The following is a 20,708-nucleotide window of genomic DNA, read 5'->3' on the forward strand; positions in this document are numbered from 1 at the left end:
TAATATTATACATTCATTATATTGAACAAAAATAAGTATTATACATAAGAAATAATTTTATCAATGATGGAAATATATTGAACAAAAATAGATTTATTGACGATGTGATAGATAAATAATAAATCTTTAAAAAATAAAAAAGTAGAAGTAATCAAAATAATATATAAAAAATTATATATAATTAATTATATCAAACAAAAATGAGGTGTGATAAGTAAAAATTATTTATATAATGTAGATGATATGTAATTTAAAACTAATCTGAAAGCAAAGTTATTTTCTTATCTAGATGGTGGGTCGATGATCTAACTTTTTAAAAAAATCACAATGTCATAATTGAATAATAGATATTTAAAAAATATAGAACACAATCGATGAATATGTATAGAATTTTGTTGCATTTGAGAACATTTATAATGTTATATATTCATCATAATAAATAAAAATAATTGTTAAAATAAAAAATATTTATATATATATGACAAAAATGGAATACCAAATTTAATAATAATAATAATAATAATAATAATAATAATAATAATAATAATAATAATAATAATAATAATAATAATTGTTATTATAATTTAAAATTTCCACATACAATACACATGCACATTTATTATAAGCATTTGAGTTTATTTTTAATCATATTGTTACTTATGTTAATTTAAAAAAATTCTCACATGCAAATACATATGCTTAATTACTAATACAATCAAAAGCATAGTAGGTCTAATGGGGTTATTAGTGTAGTTGAGCGTATCACCAAATACCAAAAGAAATGTGTACATCTATTGAAAGATATTTCGTTGGTTAAAACTTTTCATTCATTCATCTTGCATATTGTATTGCACCGTATCCACATTTATTGGTTTGTAACTTTGTATCAATCGATACATAATTGATATAATACAATACGCCCGGTACTTTTTGGCATGGGTAGAACAAATCCCATGTTATGATCAAGTTTCAAAATATCGATACCACCCGGCATATCAGGCAGTATCGATAATTTTTTTTTTTTTCAAATCTGGCTGTCCACCCCTAACCCGGTCAAAATCCCGATACACCCTCTTTAGGAACGTATCGGGAAGCTTGAACCTTAGTTATGATATCTACCGATACGTTATGTATTGGGCCATATATACTTTGAAGTTTGAACCTTGGTTATGATATCTACCTGCATGTAAGAATCCTCCACAGGAACAGGAGAATACAGGGTTAACCATGAAATGCTACATCAGCAGGCCACGTGGGCCCCACATGTATGTATCTGAAATGGTATATCATAACTCGGAGGAAGCAGGATGCCCTTTTATGCAAACACAATTTTGACTTTTGATTCTGGACTGTTAAGACATTGAACCCACCCACCGTTTGAGAGATCCCACAAGCTAGTTACCGTGGAGTGTGGACTGAGAAATGACCAGAATCTTTATGCACAGCAGTAGTCTAGTCATCTGATCATCAGCCAATTTTACTTTATTGGCAGTGCATGTTGAATTTCTGATGCTAGGAGACATCCATCTTTTCTGCTCATGGTTTGCAGTCTATTAACCATTTGAATGTCAGTAATTATAACTTGTAAGCAGAGAGGTACATTCAATATCATTGACCATCATCACCATCTAAACCTCATCCCAAGTCCCAACTATATGGGTTGGCTACTTAGCTACATGAATCCTGTTTCACTATTCTGTTCTATTTAATAACATAACCATTATCAAATTAATTGAGAGACTTGCTACTTCAAACTATGTCTTCTATGCATGTGATCAAACCATCTTAGTCTAATTACTCTCGTACTCTTATTACTACTCTTAGGTTTCGTCAAATGATTTCATTTCTGAATTCTGACCCTGTCCTATGTACTCATCTTTTGGACATGTTTCTATTCAACATAATTGAACATTGCCACAAAACCCATCCATGAAATCAGAGAAAGGATTATACAGTTAGATATACAAGTAGGATGATACATTAAAAAATGGCATTGGTACAGCTTGAGGGTATTCATGAGACGCGAGGACCTCAAAAATTTGTCGATGAATCAAAACCGCTAGAATTTTTTTTTCCTCCCAGAACACTCTTCACTGACTTGGCCTACTAATATTACTTATTATGGGATGGCATATAAGGGCAAAAACATCGGATTCTCAATTCAAAATCTGCTCTGCTATTCTGCTGTTCTGGTAAAAGCCTTCACAACTTTCTAGAGAATATCCTCCTATTTGGTGATTACATCTCTCCAGGAAGCATTGTGTCTCCGGGAAGATCACAGTAGGCGTTACCCTAAAAAATAGGGACCAGATTATGGCATTGTTAGACAATCCATAAAATGTGGTCACTGATATTTTTTAACCATGTCAGTAGACACATTATTTACCTCCCCTGTAAGGTGAGCTACACATCTCTTCTCAGCAAGCAACTCAGCTTCAGTCTGCATCACAGTGATCTTGTCATATTTTACCATCAAATAAATGCCATATGTCGATGGTACAGTGGAAAATGGATTAATGAAGAAGCAAACCTTTTTTATGCGCTCACGCAGGAAATCATCAATGATCACATCTTTGACAAGCTCGTAATCACCATTTCCCTGAATATTACACATAAGCCTTGAGAAGCAGGTCATGCACTTGACATAACAAACATCATTAAAGGTGATTCATTGAATACGAAACTCACATCTGATCTGCATGGCATGCTGAAGACTATATCTTCGACAATACCATAAGGATTTCCATTGGTGTAAACCTGGAATTGTGCTGTAAACAGTAAGATTGGAGAAAACTATTCAATTTTTTTATAGCAATTCAAAAGTGGGAATGGTGTGACTGGTAGTTTATTATTTATTTTATTTATTTATGAATAGTGTGACTGGTGGTAAATGCAGAATCGGGTTTCAGATTTCTTGAGAATCATAATGCATTACTGGAATTTGTCTTCTGAAGTGGAGACATCAAAATTTCAAGAAATGCAGGGTTACCTTTATGGATATACAAACAGGAAAGAAACAAAATATCTGTGGTAGCTACTCTAAATGGTAATGACCAATTAATGTCATGTGTGCAGATTTTGTAGTTCATGGTTTTTATCTAATATCATGCCATTGACCTGGAAAGATTCTTTCTTAAAAAGATCAAGTTAAACCTCCAAAATAGTCTCTTCAGAGTCCAGTTTTGCTCCTGATATTGGACAAATATAACATAATACACAAATAGAGATAAAAAAAAATGCACAAGTCGAGATCTAGTTCAGAGAATAAAGAAAATATTTTTCCTCCAGCTCAGAGATCTACCTCTGAGAAATTTATTAATGACTGAAGAAAAGGGAAAAGAAAACATTTTCCTCCAGAATACTATCAACATTGAGAAGTAATGTATTCCTCCTGGTATGAACTCACCCCTGAAGAAAACCAATCACCTTTGGGAGTGAGAGTAATTAGGGATTTTATGGCATCAACAATTGAAACGGCAGTGGAAGCAGCTGAAGATCTTCCCCATTTTTGAATCAGCACACCCCCTCTCTGCAGAATAAATTCTTATCCTTTGTAATAGAATGTTAGTGCAACATTGATTAGAAACGAAGTAAGTTTTAGTTCTATTTTATGGTTATTACCTTCTGGACCTTCTCAGTGAACTCTTTCTCTAACCAATCAGTGTCCTTAATAACCTCTGTCACAGGTATGCCATTGATTCTAGCATTTAAAAAGTCTGGAACCTACTCAACTTGCAAAGACTCTTAGATTAAGACAGACTCAAAAGAACACATATATCTAACTAAAGCATTTTCTAGAAAACCTATTGGCTGACCTGAGTAGTTGAGTGGTTCCCCCAGATAGTCATATTTGACACTTTATCATAAAAGACACCAGCCTTAAGAGCAAGCTGCATGGACCAGAATCGACATTTATTATAAGTTAGTCCTCCTTTTATAGTGATAACCATAATTAAATTGTGTTGCCAATAGGTCTACCTGACACTTGGCTCTATTCTCGTCCAACCTAGTCAAAGCATGGAAGTTCTTTGCAGGTATGTCTGGTGCATTTTTCAAACAAATAAGGGCACTGCACAAAATATAATCAGGTTAGCAACAATAAGCATTATGGAATAAATAAAATTCATAATTTCCCCTCACAGCAATATTTCCTCACTTTGTATTGCAGGGGTTGCCAACAATTATCACTTTAACACTACGCGATGCAACTGCATTCAGTGCTTTTCCCTAGAATGACATTTAAAACCCAAATAATTAAAAGGTATATGAAAGAAAATGTCCTAGTGTGGCAATTCAGTCTCTAGGAAAGTTATATTTGATGTTAAAGGCTGAATTGAACCTGCTCAGCAAATATCTGCCCATTTATGTCTAGTAAGTCTGCTCGTTGCATTCCAGGTCCTCGAGGCTTTGCTCCAATCAGAAGAGCCCATTCTACATCCTGGAACACCTCATAAGGATCAATACCAATACTTACCTCCCTCAGGAGGGGGTATAAGGAGTCCTCCAATTCCATAGCAACTCCTGCACATTTTAAGGTTAACATTTTAGGGAGCATTGAGAAATATCAACTAAAATTCCAAAAGATCATAATTTTATCCTGAATAAACAGTATTAGAGATGAACAACAAAAACAAATCATCAACATCATCATCCAATCCTTATCCCAACTATATGGAGTCAACTACATGAATCCTGTTTTGCCATTCCTTTCTGTTTAAAGCCATATCCATTCTTAAATTATTGGCACTTAAACAATAGTACTATTATTATATTTACATATCATATAAATCTGAAATTTAATTCAGATCATTTTCGAATTTAGAATCCTGTTTTGCCTATGACTATTCTCAACTCAACTCAGCCCTAATACCAACTCCCATCACTATTGTACTGTTCCAAATATTGATCAAGATCATTTTCGAATTTAGAATTAATAACTTACATCTAGTTTTGTGCAAAAAAAAGTGTCCCAATTTAATTGTTTCCTTAAGAGACAAGATTAACAGTGAAATCATTCATGGCATACATATAGATATTAATTTTTTACTGTATTCACTAGGTAATAAAAGAATATGGTACATAATCCTATATAGATACTACAGGATTTTTATGGAATGGATACTATTGTTTTTCTTTCTATATTTTTCCTATGAGATTATATTAAGATGTTCATTCTTATTTAATGATGCACATAGTTTTCAATATATTCAATTTGCATGTTTTGGTCCCATCATCCATCTATGTCCAAATCAAAATTTCAAGTCTTTCAAGAATTATATCAGTGGAGAGAATGTCTACCATCTGCAAGTGAAAATCAAGTGATATAAAAAGCAATTTACATTATATGAATATCAAGCCATACAAGAAATAACGAGCACCATTTAGTAGTATGCAACTTGGGTTGGGCCAACCAGAACCCAATGTATTACATTTATAATTGTATATTCTTGTAGATTATGTATGGCATATATAATCTGATTTATGCATATAAGTATGTTTACATTAGATGGAGAGGAGAGAGGATGATGATGATGATGATGTGTTTTTGTAAAACATTAGCATACTATGATGTCTATGTATCATATTTATGTGTGTGTATGCCTGCATGAATATTTGTAGTATGAATTTGTGCATGTGTTTGTAAATTTGCTAGGTAAGGTTCCCAAGTTATTATTACGTCACCAAATACATGTTACCCCTTCTCAGAAGAATATCTTTTATTCTCAATAGTAAATTTCCCTGATGTTTAGTAAGAGTTGAGAACAACAATATTCTTGCAGCAATAGATTAGGATAGTTGCTAAAGGCTAAAAACATGTACTAGAAGGTAAATAGTCATCCATAACTAAATTATAAATGAAATACCATCTGCAATTAGTAGTGAGTTGAACTGCCTCGAGATGCCAAATTTCAACTTACCTTCAAGTGCTTGGAGTGACCTTTCAGATCCCAACAATTTCAAAGCAATGGGTTGATCTGGCCCAAAAACCTCACCAGATGCAAGCTGATATATCAAGACAAGTTAGATTCCGACCATGAAATTATTGTTCCATTTTCTGGCAATGGCAGGCCTGGTCTCCATGCAAAAAAATAAAAAAAAAAAAGAAAAAAAACCTTGTACCATCCATATTGTTGGAAAACGTGGGGTTACTGGTTCAGATATGAAAAGAGAATTGTATATATTCCTAGGATTGTGGAAGGATTGATTTAGAAAGTTTTTTCTTTCTATTTCTTTCTTTCTATTTTTGTACTTTCTATTTTCTCTTCTTTCTATTTTTTCTTCTTTCTGTTTTCTTTTCTTTCTATTTTTCTTTCTTTTTATTTATTGCAGCAGCTTACTGTATAAATACGCCCATTGGCAATAGAATGAAACATATCAGTATTCTACCATTCCAAAACATGGTATCAGAGCTCTAGGTTTGTCAACCTTGAGATTTTTTCGGCCTTCATTGCCAGTTTTTTGTGTTTTTCTCTTCTGGCCTTCAGTGTTGATCTGTAACCAGAAGTGTTCCCTTATTCTCCTTTCCTGCTGGCCTTATTTTTCCTCCATTAACAATGTCCGACATGACTGCAACAAGTGCTCCTGTCCAAACTGATGAAGGAGCAACAAATTCTCATCCTCACACTGGTGATTTGCAGAATATTCAGGCAACATATAGACTGAATGGCCAGAATTACTTGAAGTGGTCACAACTAGTGCGTACCTATTTGAAGGGAAAAGGAAAAATTAGTCACCTCCTTGGAACAGGACCAAGGTTGGGCGAGCCAAATTTTGATGCTTGGGACGAAGAGGACTCCATGATTATGTCATGGTTGTGGAGTTCAATGACACCCGAGATCAGTGATACTTGTATGTTTCTTCCCTCTGCAAAGGCTATTTGGGATGTTGTCCGACAAGCCTATTCCAAAGCCCATGATGCTGCTCGTGTCTATGAGGTCAAAGTGAAGACTGTGGCGACCAAACAAGGGAGCAGGAGTGTTACAGAGTATGCAAATCTGCTGCAAAATTTATGGCATGAGCTTGATCATTATCGGGTTCTTGAGACAAAGTGTACAGATGATGTTGTGATCTTGAAGAATTTTATTGAAAGAGATAGGGTGTATGATTTTTTGGTCGGATTGAATGCTGAATTTGATTAGGTTCGAATACAAATTCTTAGCAAAGAAGTGCCTCCATTGAATGAAGTCATATCCCTTGTCAGAGCCGATGAAAGCCGCCGTGGAATCATGCTTGAGCCTAAAGATCCTGAAGGCTCAGCCATGGTGGCAAGGGGAGGAACTTACAGTGGTTCAAAGGGTGAGAACAATCTGGCTCGTGACACAACCACCCGTGACTCTAACAATAACCTCTGGTGCACCTATTGCAAGAAGCCCAGACACACGAAAGATCGGTGCTGGAAACTTCATGGGAAACCTCCCACATCCAGCAAGGAATGGGGAAATCGAGGAGTTTCAAAAGGAGTTCAACAGGCCCATAATGTCTCCACAACCCTGCAGCAAGAACACTCAAGTCAAGGACCATTTAATGATGAAGAAATTGAAAGGCTAAGGTGCTTCCTGAAATCCTTGAAACCAGGAAGTGGTTCTACCTCTCTTGCTCTCTCAGGTGAGTCTTTATCTCTAGGATTACATGCCTCGGCTAGTGTTTTTCCATGGATTCTTGATTCTGGAGCTACTGACCACATGACACCCTCTTCACTACATTTTCTCACCTATACACCCTGTCCTAGTAATAGAAAATTTTTTGTTGCTGATGGTTCTTTCACCACAGTGGCAGGGATTGGGAATATTCAAATTACTCCATCCCTATTACTTAAAAATGTGCTTCATGTTCCTAAGTTATCCACTAGCCTTATCTCTATACATAAACTCACCCAGGATGTGAACTGCAATGTTGTGTTCTTCCCTTCTTACTGTGTATTTCAGGACCAGGTTTCGGGGAAGAAGATTGGACTTGCTAAGGAAAAGATGGACTCTACTGCCTTGAAGCAACCAGCAAATCATCTCACACTGTTATGCATGTCACACACAAGTCATTCTTATCTACCTCCAATAAAGATTTAATTTGGCGTCATCATTTCTGTTTTGGTCATCCTTCATTTCCTATTTTAAAAACAATGCTTCCTTCCTTGTTTAAAGGAATTGATGTTGAAACCTTTCATTGTGATGTTTGTGAACTTGCTAAGCACAAAAGGGTTTCTTCCCCAATCAGCAATAAAAGATCTTCAACTCCTTTTTATTTGATTCATTCGGATATATGGGGCCCTTCTCAAATCCCAACATTACTAGTTCCAGATGGTTCGTCACCTTTATTGATGATTGCACTAGGGTCACATGGATTTTTCTTCTTAAGTCTAAATCTGATGTGGGTACGATTCTTCCCAACTTTCATAACATGGTCCAAACTCAGTTTGGTGTGAGAATTATAAGGTTTCGATCTGATAATGCTACAGATTATTTTAATCAGAATTTGCCCCCATTTTTTCATAAAGAAGGCATTGTGCATGAATCCTCCTGTGTTAACACTCCCCAACAGAATGGGGTAGCTGAGAGAAAAAATGGCCATCTTTTGCAAACCACCCGAGCCTTTCTCTTTCAAAATCAGGTGCCAAAACAATATTGGGGGGAAGTTGTCCTTACTGCTGCTTACACCATAAATAGACTACCATCTAAAGTTCTTGACAACCGAAGCCCAATACAAGTCCTTTCTCAAATTTACCTTGATATTCGAGCCTCAAATAATCTCACACCAAGAATTTTCGGCTGCATTGCCTTTGTTCATGTCCATAATAAGGGAAAATTAGACCCACGAGCAATTAGGTGTGTCTTCTTGGGATATTCCCCAACTCAGAAAGGTTATAAATGTTATCATCCAGCCACCAGAAAATTCTACACCTCCATCAATGTCACATTTGAGGAAGGAAAATTTTTTTTCACTCAACCTTATCTTCAGGGGGAGCCCTCATTAATGGAAGATAAGGCCTCGGATCTACTCTCCCTAGATGTATTACCCTCCTCACAGACATTCAATCGTCAAGAATCACATCCCTCTGAGTCACATTCCTCTGAGCCCCACATTCCCGAGTCTCAACAAGAGTCAAACAACTCGACCATTGACTGTTAACCCCACAAATGATGTGCATGATAATATGAGATATATGCAGGTTTACTCTAGGAGGAAAAATCCAGATCCTCAACCTGTGCAAGTCTAAGATTCAACTCCTAATACAGATCCTGAACCTACACCTTCACAGTCTGAGTATGAGTATGACCTACCTATTGCACTGAGAAAAGGAACCAGAGAATGTACCAAACACCCATTGTACCCTTTAGCCAAATATGTATCACTCCAAAGATTCTCTAAATCCCATAAAAGTTTTCTAACCAGCCTTAACACCATTCCAATTCCTAATACTCTAGCCGAGACACTTTCTAATAAGGAGTGGAGAAATGCCATGAGAGTGGAAATGGAGGCATTAGAAAAGAACAACACATGGGAAGTTGTGGATCTACCAAGAAACAAGAAGACGGTAGGTTGTAAATGGGTGTTCACAATTAAGTACAAATTTGATGGGTCATTAGAAAGGTACAAAGCACGCCTGGTAGCCAAGGGATATACACAGACTTATGGGGTAGATTATCAGGAGACTTTTGCCCCAGTAGCTAAAATGAATACAGTAAGGGTGTTACTGTCGTTGGTTGCTAACTATAATTGGGATTTGCAACAGTTTGATGTAAAAAATGTGTTTCTCCATGGTGATCTAGAAGAGGAGATATACATGGACATTCCACCGGGTTTTGGAGAAGGCATTAAAGGGAACAAAGTTTGTCGGTTGAAGAAAGCACTATACGGTCTCAAACAATCTCCGAGAGCATGGTTTGGAAGGTTTACGAAGGTAATGCTGAGTACAGGTTACAAGCAAAGTCAAGGTGACCACACATTGTTTATCAAACACACAGCCTCAAGGGGAGTTACTGCACTATTAGTCTATGTGGATGATATAATCGTTATTGGGAATGATAAAAAGGAGAAGGAAGCGTTGAAAAACTGCCTTGCCAGAGAATTTGAGATAAAAGACTTGGGGAGACTAAAGTATTTTCTCAGAATTGAAGTTGCACATTCTAAACAAGGCATCTTTATCTCTCAACAAAAGTATGTTGTTGATCTTTTGAGAGAAACATGAAATATGGCATGCAAACCAGCTTCCACGCCTATAGATCCCAATCATAAACTTGGAGAAGCCAACGAGAATGCAAGTGTAGACAAGGAGATGTTCCAAAGACTAGTTGGAAAACCCATTTATCTTGCACATACACGACCGGATATTGCATATGCTGTAAGTGTAATAAGTCAGTTTATGCATAATCCTAAAGAAGTTCATCTGCAGGTTGCTCATCGAATTCTACACTATTTGAAAGCCAATCTAGGAAAAGGAATTTTATTCAGAAGAAATGGAGGACTGACTCTTGAAGCATATACAAATGCCGATTATGCAAGATCTCCAGTAGATAGACGGTCCACTTCTGGTTACTGTACCTTTTTAGGAGGAAACTTAGTCACATGGAGGAGTAAGAAGCAAAATGTAGTGGCTTGGTTAAGTGCAGAGGCAGAATTCAGGGCTATGGCACAAAAAGTGTGTGAATTACTCTGGTTGAAGATAATTTTAGAAGACCTGAAGATTCCACGAGAAGAGCCTATGAAACTATATTGTGACAACAAGTCAGCCATCAATATTGCTCACAATCCTGTTCAACATGATAGGACGAAGCACATCGAAATTGACCGACACTTTATAAAAGAGAAACTGGACAGCAAGTTGATTTGCACTCCCTATGTGTCTACAAAAGGACAACTGGCCAATGTAGTTACTAAAGGGCTCAATAGTAGAGACTTTCGGAGAATTATAGCCAAACTGGGAATGGAGGATCTCTATTCACCAGCTTGAGGGGGAGTGTTGGAAAACGTGGGGTTACTGGTTCAGATCTAAAAATAGAATTGTATATATTCCTAGGATTGTGGAAGGATTGATTTAGAAAGTTTTTTCTTTCTATTTCTTTCTTTCTATTTTTGTACTTTCTATTTTCTCTTCTTTCTATTTTTTTTTTCTTTCTGTTTTCTTTTCTTTCTATTTTTCTTTCTTTCTATTTATTGCAGCAGCTTACTGTACAAATACGCCCATTGGAAATAGAATGAAACATATCAGTATTCTACCATTCCAAAACACATATCACCAAACAATAAAACTGTAATCAGCAAGTCTAGTAGCATGTATTAGAAGGATTACTTCAAATTACACCTATAGTCCCCACTGTATGAGTTCCCATTAACAAGTGATGTCCAAGCCAAATCTTTTTGCATCTTTCAGAAATTAAAGAAATGGTGAACAGTGGTAAAAGCCAGGTGGAGTTAATAGAATAATGGTCAGTATTTACCTATCATACATGAATGCCAAACAAAATAATAAATAAAACTATCCCTTGATATAAATAAGTATGACTAGGATGAATTTATGAATTTACAAAATGGATATTTATCACGGACACTCGTAATTGTTATTGATGTTTGTGAATCAATGACAGTAACAGTTCCTTTTCAGAAATAAAGCAGAAAAGTTTCATACTAAATATTATACATTACCATGCAGGCAAGGACTCATCCAGGGACAAATACAGTGTTATCAAGTATTCAGAGGCTATATGGAAATTCTGTAGCATTTTGTACTTGAGGGCAGTCTGATTATTTTAGGTGCAATGCATATCAGGGGCCCTGCAATGACAAATTTCTAAACTGGGTAGCCATTGACTTGATTAGGGTGGTGTGAAGTATTATATTCTGTGGAAAATTCTAGGCTAGCATGCAGACTTTAATCTACTGTAAACTGTGAGTATATCCCTTCCACTTCCATAGAAATCATGCTTCATTTATAAGTTTAAGGGAACATAAAAAAGTTTTTTTTTTTTATCAATAACCAGAATATTTCATTAATTAATGAAGATTATACAAGAGAACATCCTGGAGAGAGATAAACTCTCTTAACTTTCTCCAAGATGACAAAAAGGTACAGCAATTACAGAACAGCCCAAAAGAGTTGATCCCCTCCCACCCCTTGCTTTGCCAAAACATTGGCAAAGGAATTTGCACTCCTTTTAACCCACTGCAACTTGATCTCTATATCCTGAGCTAAAAACTTAAACTTCGTCCTCTCATTGACAAATTTCCACCAGTCAGTCTCATCTTTTTGCAGCCAGCTAACAACCAGTTTTGAATCCCTTTCTATGATCAATTTTCTTATATTCAGCTCCTTGGCTTTTTGGATCCCTTCCATCACAGCCAAGATTTCTGCCCTCAAGAAGTCTCCCACACCTATTGGTCATGAGTAAAAGGCAATAACTCCTCCCTCCTTGTTCCGAAAAACACCTCCAATACCTCAAGGGCCCAGATTCCCCTCACTACTACCATCGAAATTCAGCTTAAAAACCTGCTGGGAGGTGGGACCCAAACAGGCCTTACAACAACTCTTGGAAGAGAAGAATCAGCCACCTCCTTCCACTTTCTAAGTAAGTCATTTGTGGGAATGTCATCAAAGCTTCTCAATGATTTAACCCAATGGATATTACTTTGACAGTAATGGCTCCTATGGTTGTTTCTCTGCTCCTTTCCTTGTCTGAAAAAATTCTCTGATTCCTTTCTTCCCATATTGTCCAGCACATTGCTGCTCTTGTACACCTCCAAGGGTTCTCCCCCTCCTCTTTCTCCAGTTAACAAAGGAAGAGTCAAACAAGCCTTGAACATTTGGCAGTGGTTCCACCATTAGCCTTGCAAAGTATGTACCAATTTGGGGAGAGGCACCAAATTTTCTCTTTCTTTGAAGAAAATCACAAGTATTAGTTCTACCCAAGAAAACTTCCCAACAGAAACCACTTACCCTAGGAGGAATAGGCTTGTTCCAAACCTCCTTCACCGCAAGGCCACCACTGAATTATCAGGAGGTTGGGTCAAAGACAGAAAGAAGGAAGAACAAGAAAAGGAACTAGAAGAATCAATACAACAAATCCTACAATCCAACTCTAACGGGTTCAAGAATACCCCATCCAAATAGAAATATTATGATTCATTTGGTGCTTATCTTACCTAAAAAGAAATATTATAATACTATGATTCAATTGGTGCTTTGATGAAGACTAAGTAAAGATATTTTGAGAAATGGCAAGGCCATAAAATGACTAGGTAAGATAAGGATGTTAGATGGTTTATGATTGTCATGTGAAACAAAGATTGAGGATGTGCCACTGAATGTGTTGTTTCGTGTGAGTTAAGGTTCTAAAAGGTTGGAACAACATAGGTTTGGATACAAAATTGGATCTTACTTATATATCATATAATAACAAAGACAAAAGATTCATGTAACAGATCCCACATAGTTGGAAAATAGGCAGCTGCTGCTTCTACAGATAATGATAATGGATTCAATAGTCATACTGTAGAGCTTAGATGTCTAATGTAGCAAGAGTTCCGTACTTTGAAAAGTAGATGATTAGATATCATTCCAGCAGCACCTGAAACTGCAATTTTTATTAATTTCTTCCATGATTTTGTCTCCTCATCCTGTAAAAATAAAAGAAGGATCAAGGATCAATTAACCAAACTTGATCTTTAGTCTCAGCTTGTCAACAGAAAAAAAAGAAAAAGGCACATGGAATTATCACCAAAGCCCAAGAAAGCTTGACTAGTTGCCATTGTCCTAGAGCAATCAAGATTTCTTGGCTTTGGTGATATTCCATGTGCTGAAAGTGACTGTAGTCTGTAGAGACGAGTTGGCAACTAGTCACCGTCAGTGATAATTCCATGGAATTATTCACCAAAATTTCATTGTCCTACGGGTGATAATTCCATGTGCCAAAAAAAGTTATTGATCGAAAAAAAAAATCCATGTGCCAACAGTGACTCATTTCCATCGTCTTCTTGGCTTTGGCTTTTAATTTTGTGCTTTTAGTACAAGGTGTAGTTGATCCGGGTCCTAGCCTTCAAAGTATAATGGTCTTAGCTAATAACAAGTGCATCTTACAGTATATTTCTTTGAAGTTTGAACATTTAGTACCAAATAAAGGGAAGAACCCAATTAGAAGTGTTCTTTACATTGAAAGAATTCCACGCTCTGGTTTTAGTTTGCAGCAAAACAGAAAAGGTGATTGTTCATGGATTTTTAGCCCAAATTGGGTATTCAAATTTTCAATAGATAGGATCATAGGATACATTAATTGATTATGTCGTCCACACTATTCTTCCTTTCTTATATCTAGGAGGAAATGGATGTGGTGATCGTTTTACCAATACCAATAAAAGCACAAACAGGAAATAAGAAATATCAACAAAGGAGGCCAGTAACATCAATGCACATATATCGATACCGCTGATCCTAGAGAAAAAAAGAAATTAAAAGATAATTATGAATTAACGATAAAGAATAAATTTAAAAACCAAAATTACCATCCGAAATAAAACAGATGAATTCAATGATGCAAAGACCACACCAACTCATTGAAAGTAAGAAAGAGGAGAACAACTCACGGCTTTGAGATCATAAGTTAGACAAAACACTCCGAAGCAATCGGTCTTGTTTTCGGTCTGGTTAACCTGCGGAGTTACCGGGGCCTTAACTTCGCTGAGATAGAACGTAAATACATTGTAAGAAGAAATTAAACAACTACGAAAATGGAGAAGGCATAATCTTACTTGGGTGCAATGGAACACAACACTTTGGCATTCCGTGCTCGAGAGGGTGGCCGCAGTGCTAGCCGACGGTGACTATACAGACGAGTTGAAACTAGTGCGAGTTGAGAAGACGGAAAACGAGTTGTGTATGAGGGTGAGAGTTCTGTCAGAGCCATGATAACAAAGTTCGAAGGAAAAAGTGCAAAGAAAGAGAAAGTTCTAAAAGAGTTACAGAGGTTGTGGTTATTTCATTTGGAGGGAGGGAGGGAGAGGGAGAGGGAGAGGGAGAGGGAGAGAGAGAGAGAAGGGCTCACAGATGAGCCGTGAGCGACTGTTGCTAGAAAGGGATTTTTAAAATGATAGCATAAGGCCATTCGATGAACACGTGGCAGGAAGTCATGATCCATGATTATTTGTCGGATTATGAACCTAGAAAGTGGAGTGGAATTAAAGACGCATGGAAAACGTACTCAGGTGATGGAGGGTGATTTGGCCGGCGTCGTAGGTACACGTGGACGTGGACGTGACTCGACATAAGTAACAGATCATCCTAATGAATTCAGGACAACTCAATGTAACAAAGCTCATTGATCCAGTCTGATAGCCCGCCCAAAGCGGTAGCTCGCTACAAGGTGATATTCCATTGCCCCAAGCTAAGACTCCCTGAGTAAGAAGTATCCCGGGCTAAGATTCTTCAAGTAGGGAGAATCCCAAACTAAAAACACATCGTGTTAAGCTTGTTAGTTCCCCAACATAAGCTCACTCCTGCGTAAGGACACCTCAAGGACTCGCCTCGGAGAAGCACCTCGATGCATCACCAGCAGCTCGGTGTAAGGTAGCTCGTTGTAGAGCAGTTCGACATAAGGTAGCTCATTGCGGCGTAGTTCAACGTATCATAGAAGATTTTCTACCTGACAACAGTACCTGCCAAACCTAGAGACTGCACCCACATCTCTCGTCTGGCGGCGGCGTGCCTGCCAACCCTAGAGGTTGTCAGGGCCGTACTCTACAACAGCCACCTTTGCCCAATAGTTTAGCTCTGACAAATAACGGCCAGTCACTTTGAACCGTTATTTGACAACAGATCGCCGTAGCAGAGATTTGGAGGCGGTTACACCTGATAAGTCAGAATACCAATATATAAAGACCCCAACCCCTAGGGGCAAAGGTATTGCGTGATCATCACTCTCAGCCCTTTGATTTCTCTGCTTTCTCTCTCTTTTGCTCTCCCAGTTTACTAACTTGATCATCGGAGTGTTCCCGCCGGGTGGACCTCCTGGGGATCCTTCATCTTCTTCCTCTCAGGTGCCTCTCGTCCGTCGCCAATTAGGAGCAAAGCCACTTCCAGGTAGGAGTAACCAAATCACACACCATCATTAGCCATTGTCCTATCATGCATCGTTCAATTGGGAACATGATACCAGAAACATTCATCATCCAATTTATACCGGAAAAGTTTGTAATCAACAAGCCAAATCGGTATCATAAAAAAATGGTAACCAATCTGGTGGTGGACATGTTTTTCCGGCATCACAATCTTTTCTTTACGATTATTGGAAAAGGCCAGAGGATCAGTGGATTGAAATCAATGTAAATGGGAAGTGGAGTGCTCGTGGAGCAGGTCTGGCCGTCTGGGTTCCTTTTAGTTTGGCAGAATAAGAAAAAAAAAAAAAAAAACTGTCAAGGAGAGGGAGACGCAGATAAGATTATTAAGGGTTCATTTGGTTTACAGTTAGAATTGAAATTGGAATGGTCTAACTCTCCGATTTGTTTTGATTCACACGACAATCAAAATCGATCCTCAAATAAGAAAATACTTGAATGAGAATCAAATTCCAATTCCACTTAATCAAACGATCGAATTTCAATTCTAGACCCCTATTTCCATCAACCAAATGGACCCTAAAGTTATTTGTGCAGAGAATCCAAAGTCCCCAATAGCATGTCAGAATTCTCTTTGCAGAATGCAAAGCTCCGCTGAACGATATCCAGTCTTTTGTTTCTAAACGTTTGTTCATCGAGTATTAATATTAGCAGGCAACTCACAAGCTGGCCAAGTTTTGGGGTCTCTAATGGACATGGAAACAACCTTATAGTCCTATCTAGCCAATTTTCGAGGCTCTGATAAAACCTGAATCAAGGTTTAAATTTTTGATATGATATGTTTCGTATCAGGCATTTTACTATATACCTATTTATAGGTGTTTCGAGAATAGACTTTTGTTTAATGTAAAATATAGTTAAAAATAAGCCCAAAAATTAAATTTGAATAAAAATGTAAAACAAATATAAAAATATGCCGTTTTAAGTACCAATATCCCGTGAGTGTATCGATATTTTGAACCTTCAACCTGAATTTCCCCTGAACTTTTGAAAAGCCTAATTTACCTACTCAGATGTTCATAGCGGCATCGTTGTTCAGTTAAACACCTACCTGGGTGCCTTACCCAGTAGCTGGACACCGTGTTGATCCTCGGCTGAACATCCATTTCCTGGACTTAATCAGTATTCTGTTCATCACCTGCGTTGGAGCGACCTCCCTGTTGAAGAAAAATTCTAGCTGATTTCTCTCCTTCCACGTATTCCAACAAATAAGTGCTGACTGCTGACAGAGACTTAAGTTAGGCTGTTTGTTGTGGAAATATCCTTGTTTATTCCACACGTATGGAACTTTTCTCAAGCCCAGAAAGCTGAGACCATGCCCCAAGAGATTTCCATGCGGTGTGCTTGACACCTGCTTGCATGCGACTTATCCCACGTTCTTCTCATCTTAGTTCACAGGAATGGGGGTTTGAAATTGATTATTCTAATTCCAATTGTTTGGTTGGGTAGTAGAATTGGAATCTCATTTTCATTCTTACTGGAATGGTATTCCTCCATATGAGGAAAAGGTCATTCCTTACCCCTTCCTTGGGAATGAAATTCCATTTTTACTAATTCCAATTCTCATTCCCATTCCACTATAGAAATAGACCATTCCAATGGGACACTCGGGGGTCTCCACAAAGGTTTGGAAGTTATACGAACTTGGCCTTATTGCACGAGTTTTCAATTGACCTCAAAGTCAGCTTTTTTTGGATAGAGGCCCTTGACTCATTTGGATCTACCCTTTACTCCTTCAGAAATGGTCACCTGGTGTTGATCCGCATAGGTTGGTTATTAAAACTTGGAATATTTGGGTAAGAATCCTCAACTTGTCGATAGAACAGAAAATTTGAAGAAAGGAAAATTAATTCGCTGGGAGAAACACTCAAAATCAAGGTAAGGATTTCAATTTTCAAACCTTTAGGTTATGTTTGGTTTGAAGAAAAAGGTAGGGAAAGATGGGAAAACCCATACAACTTTTCTTTCCTTTTCCTATTTTTTCCTTCAAACCAAACACAATGCTAAGGTTCATCACTTTCCATTGCTTTCCCCCTGGTAGAGGTTATCTAAGAAGCTTGTAGATGTTGATAATTAGCATGTTTTATCTGAACTAGCTCAAACATAGAGAGCAACAGATGAAACTTCAATGGAAGTACGATTGATCATCCTTGATAAACAGTAGATGATTTTGTACATGGTTTCCCAGTTTTTGAGGATTAAGATAATCGTTTCAATTTAATAGTGAATAGACACCTTTGATGCCGAAAACCCTCGAAAAGTTCATAAAGCCTTGGATGGTCTTATACTCTACCAGAAGCTTTCCACTTTGGTTAATTTCTCAAGTGTAGGCCATGATCATCTGAATATGATGGATTTCTCTGGGATCCTCTTGAGGGTTTGGAGTGTGTTCTCATTTCAATTAACAGTAGGAAGCTTTCCACTTTGTTGATACGAGCTCTTCTAGTTTTAATTAAAGAAAAAGAAATTACATGAAAAAGGTGACAATCTATTTTGCTTTTTTTTTTTTTTTTTTAAGTTTATAACATATGCAATCACAATTAAGAGTCCGTTTGGTTCGAAGGAATAGGGGTTTGGAATTGAAATCGGAATGGGTTATTACAATTCCAACTGTTTGGTTGGGTGGAATCAGAATCCCATTCCCATTCCTGCTGGAATGGCATTCCCCCATTTGAGGGAATGGCCATTCCCTGCCACTCAGGAATGAAATCCCATTCCTTCTGATTTTAATTCCCATTCCTATTCCTATCTGAACCAAACAAACAATGGGAATGGACCATTCTGATTCCGATTCAGGAGGATTTCGATTCCGATTCCAACTATGAACTTAACGGACCTTAGATTAATATAATTAAATTGAAGGAAAAAGGTGTGGCCGTCTTGGTATGACAACTTCCCATCGAGCCCTTCTACTTAAGTGGAAAACCATAATAGCTAGGTGAATAAACTCCTTCTAGATGGTGTCCAGCTTGAGCATTTAGCTTATATGGTTCCCTTTAAGAAACCCATATATGAAGGAATATGTTTCCTACATATCAACATTTTTTTTTTTTAATGCATAATTGCGTATCCATAGAAAGAATCTCCATGTTGTATCATATCCACATTAACTATTACCAATGTTTTAAAAACTGATTCGGAGGTAGAACCGTTTTTGCCTCCAAGTTATGAGTCACCAGTTTGACCAGCCGAGTTGAACAGTTCAGACTGTGCCATGTCAGTGCATATATGTATTAAGTATATATATAAATATTTATTTTAGCAATAAATAATGTATAAATATATTATACATATATTATATGCATTATTGTATATTTAATTTATGTTTTTTAATTCAGTTTTTAATTTTTTAATTTATAAAAAATATTAAAAATTGCATTTTGAGGCCAAAAAGGTTTTTTCTTTTGCAAAAATAACGGGGCAAGGTGCCTTCGGTTCCTTAAGATACATAGATCTTGAAAAGTTACCCAAAATAAAAAAAACTCGCCATAATCAGACATCGGAGTGCAAGGTTATGGCCTCTGAAAGTTTTGTATGCGTTGAGTGTGCAACCTGCAACCTAGTCACCAAGTCGAATGGGTCAACAGTTGAATCGGCTGAGTCGAACGATTCTTAACCAAATCAATATTTTTGACCGTCTGGCAGGTCTTAAATGAATCAGACCCAGAATTTTGGCCAGGTGATGGTTCAAACAGTTCGACCAGCCGGATTAGAAACATTGACTATTAAAACACTTTTCTAATTTAACAAATTTTAACCCAGAAATAGCTTACTTGGTGAAGAACTCGGCAAAGAGTTCAAACAACATGGTTTGGAAAGAAATACATTTGCCTCCACCTTGTAGAGGTACAAATCATAGGATTAGCTTATAAACACACACCAACTTTTTTATCATGAAAAAGCAAACCATTGAAGTTATAAAAAAGGATGCATGAGAAACTTCAGTAGAAGAGCTTGATAAAATATACACAAAATCTTATAAAACCCTTTTCTTTTCTCCAGTATAATCAAAGCCTAATATTTCAGACCATTTTTCTTAGGATTAGGTAATCTGCAACCCAATGCAGAATTCTGAATGACAGCCCCCCATAGTTTATTAGTAACTCCCCTATAAACCACATCTTGCCCAAGAATTTGGCATCAATTCATAGTCAGGATTCACCCCTTGTACAGTGAGGCTACAAAATTGTGACCTGGACTGATCAGTCATTGAAAAATAACAGAATTGAAAAGATAATCATTGAGGTCATAACATGGCTCAGAGGTGGTGGTGACAATTTCAACTTTTGGACCAGCTAGATCTCCTAAACCCTTTACTGTAAGACTTCCTTCTTCCCTGCAATAGCTCTTAGGTTCCTTATCTTTCTTGGGTATTGCCACTTTTTTTTATTTATTTATCTAGTGTAGTACTACCATTTATCCTAGTGAATTTTATGGGTTTGTTGGGCCCCAAGCTTCCTAAGATAAAGCATCTAATACAAGGTTCGGCATCAACAAGAAACAAGAAAGAGAAGAAAGTTATTATGTACATTATGATTGAAACAACACTGTTGTGTAAGATGACTGGTACTGTGGTAGAGAGTGATTCAGCATAGCATACTTTGAATACACCC

The 20,708-nt window shown here is 37.1% G+C and overlaps 1 protein-coding gene across 2 annotated transcripts; it reads right to left on the reverse strand.

The window, feature by feature from the left end:
• Positions 1–1,960: 1,960 nt before the first annotated feature.
• Positions 1,961–16,383, reverse strand: LOC148847171 (malate dehydrogenase [NADP], chloroplastic). Of its 2 annotated transcripts, none has more exons than XM_088951168.1 (14): positions 14,734–16,383; positions 14,569–14,634; positions 13,519–13,605; positions 5,919–6,003; positions 4,340–4,521; positions 4,157–4,227; positions 3,979–4,069; positions 3,816–3,890; positions 3,622–3,723; positions 3,407–3,529; positions 2,689–2,757; positions 2,531–2,599; positions 2,387–2,440; positions 1,961–2,292 (listed from the first exon to the last, which is right to left on the reverse strand). In XM_088951168.1, exons 3-14 carry the CDS (start codon positions 13,543–13,545, stop codon positions 2,239–2,241), a joined length of 1,002 nt encoding a protein of 333 aa, XP_088807294.1. In that variant the 5' UTR covers positions 13,546–13,605; positions 14,569–14,634; positions 14,734–16,383; the 3' UTR covers positions 1,961–2,238. The 2 variants fall into 2 exon arrangements, with proteins under 2 accessions (XP_088807294.1, XP_088807293.1); XM_088951167.1 differs by having other exon boundaries at positions 14,569–14,662; positions 14,734–15,041.
• Positions 16,384–20,708: the final 4,325 nt, after the last annotated feature.

This window comes from Nelumbo lutea, chromosome 6 (genome assembly GCF_056320005.1).
Source record: "Nelumbo lutea isolate HS-2025 chromosome 6, American lotus-T2T, whole genome shotgun sequence".
NCBI classification, from domain to species: domain Eukaryota; kingdom Viridiplantae; phylum Streptophyta; class Magnoliopsida; order Proteales; family Nelumbonaceae; genus Nelumbo; species Nelumbo lutea.

Excerpts from the sequence above, each read along its gene's own strand:
- LOC148847171 (XM_088951167.1), bottom strand. The coding sequence starts at position 14,888 with ATGGCTCTGACAGAACTCTCACCCTCATACACAACTCGTTTTCCGTCT. Across the intron at positions 4,228-4,339 it reads GGCAGATATTTGCTGAGCAG|GGAAAAGCACTGAATGCAGT; the intron begins GTTCAATTCAGC and ends ATGTCATTCTAG. Across the intron at positions 2,600-2,688 it reads GCATGCCATGCAGATCAGAT|GGAAATGGTGATTACGAGCT; the intron begins GTGAGTTTCGTA and ends TGTAATATTCAG.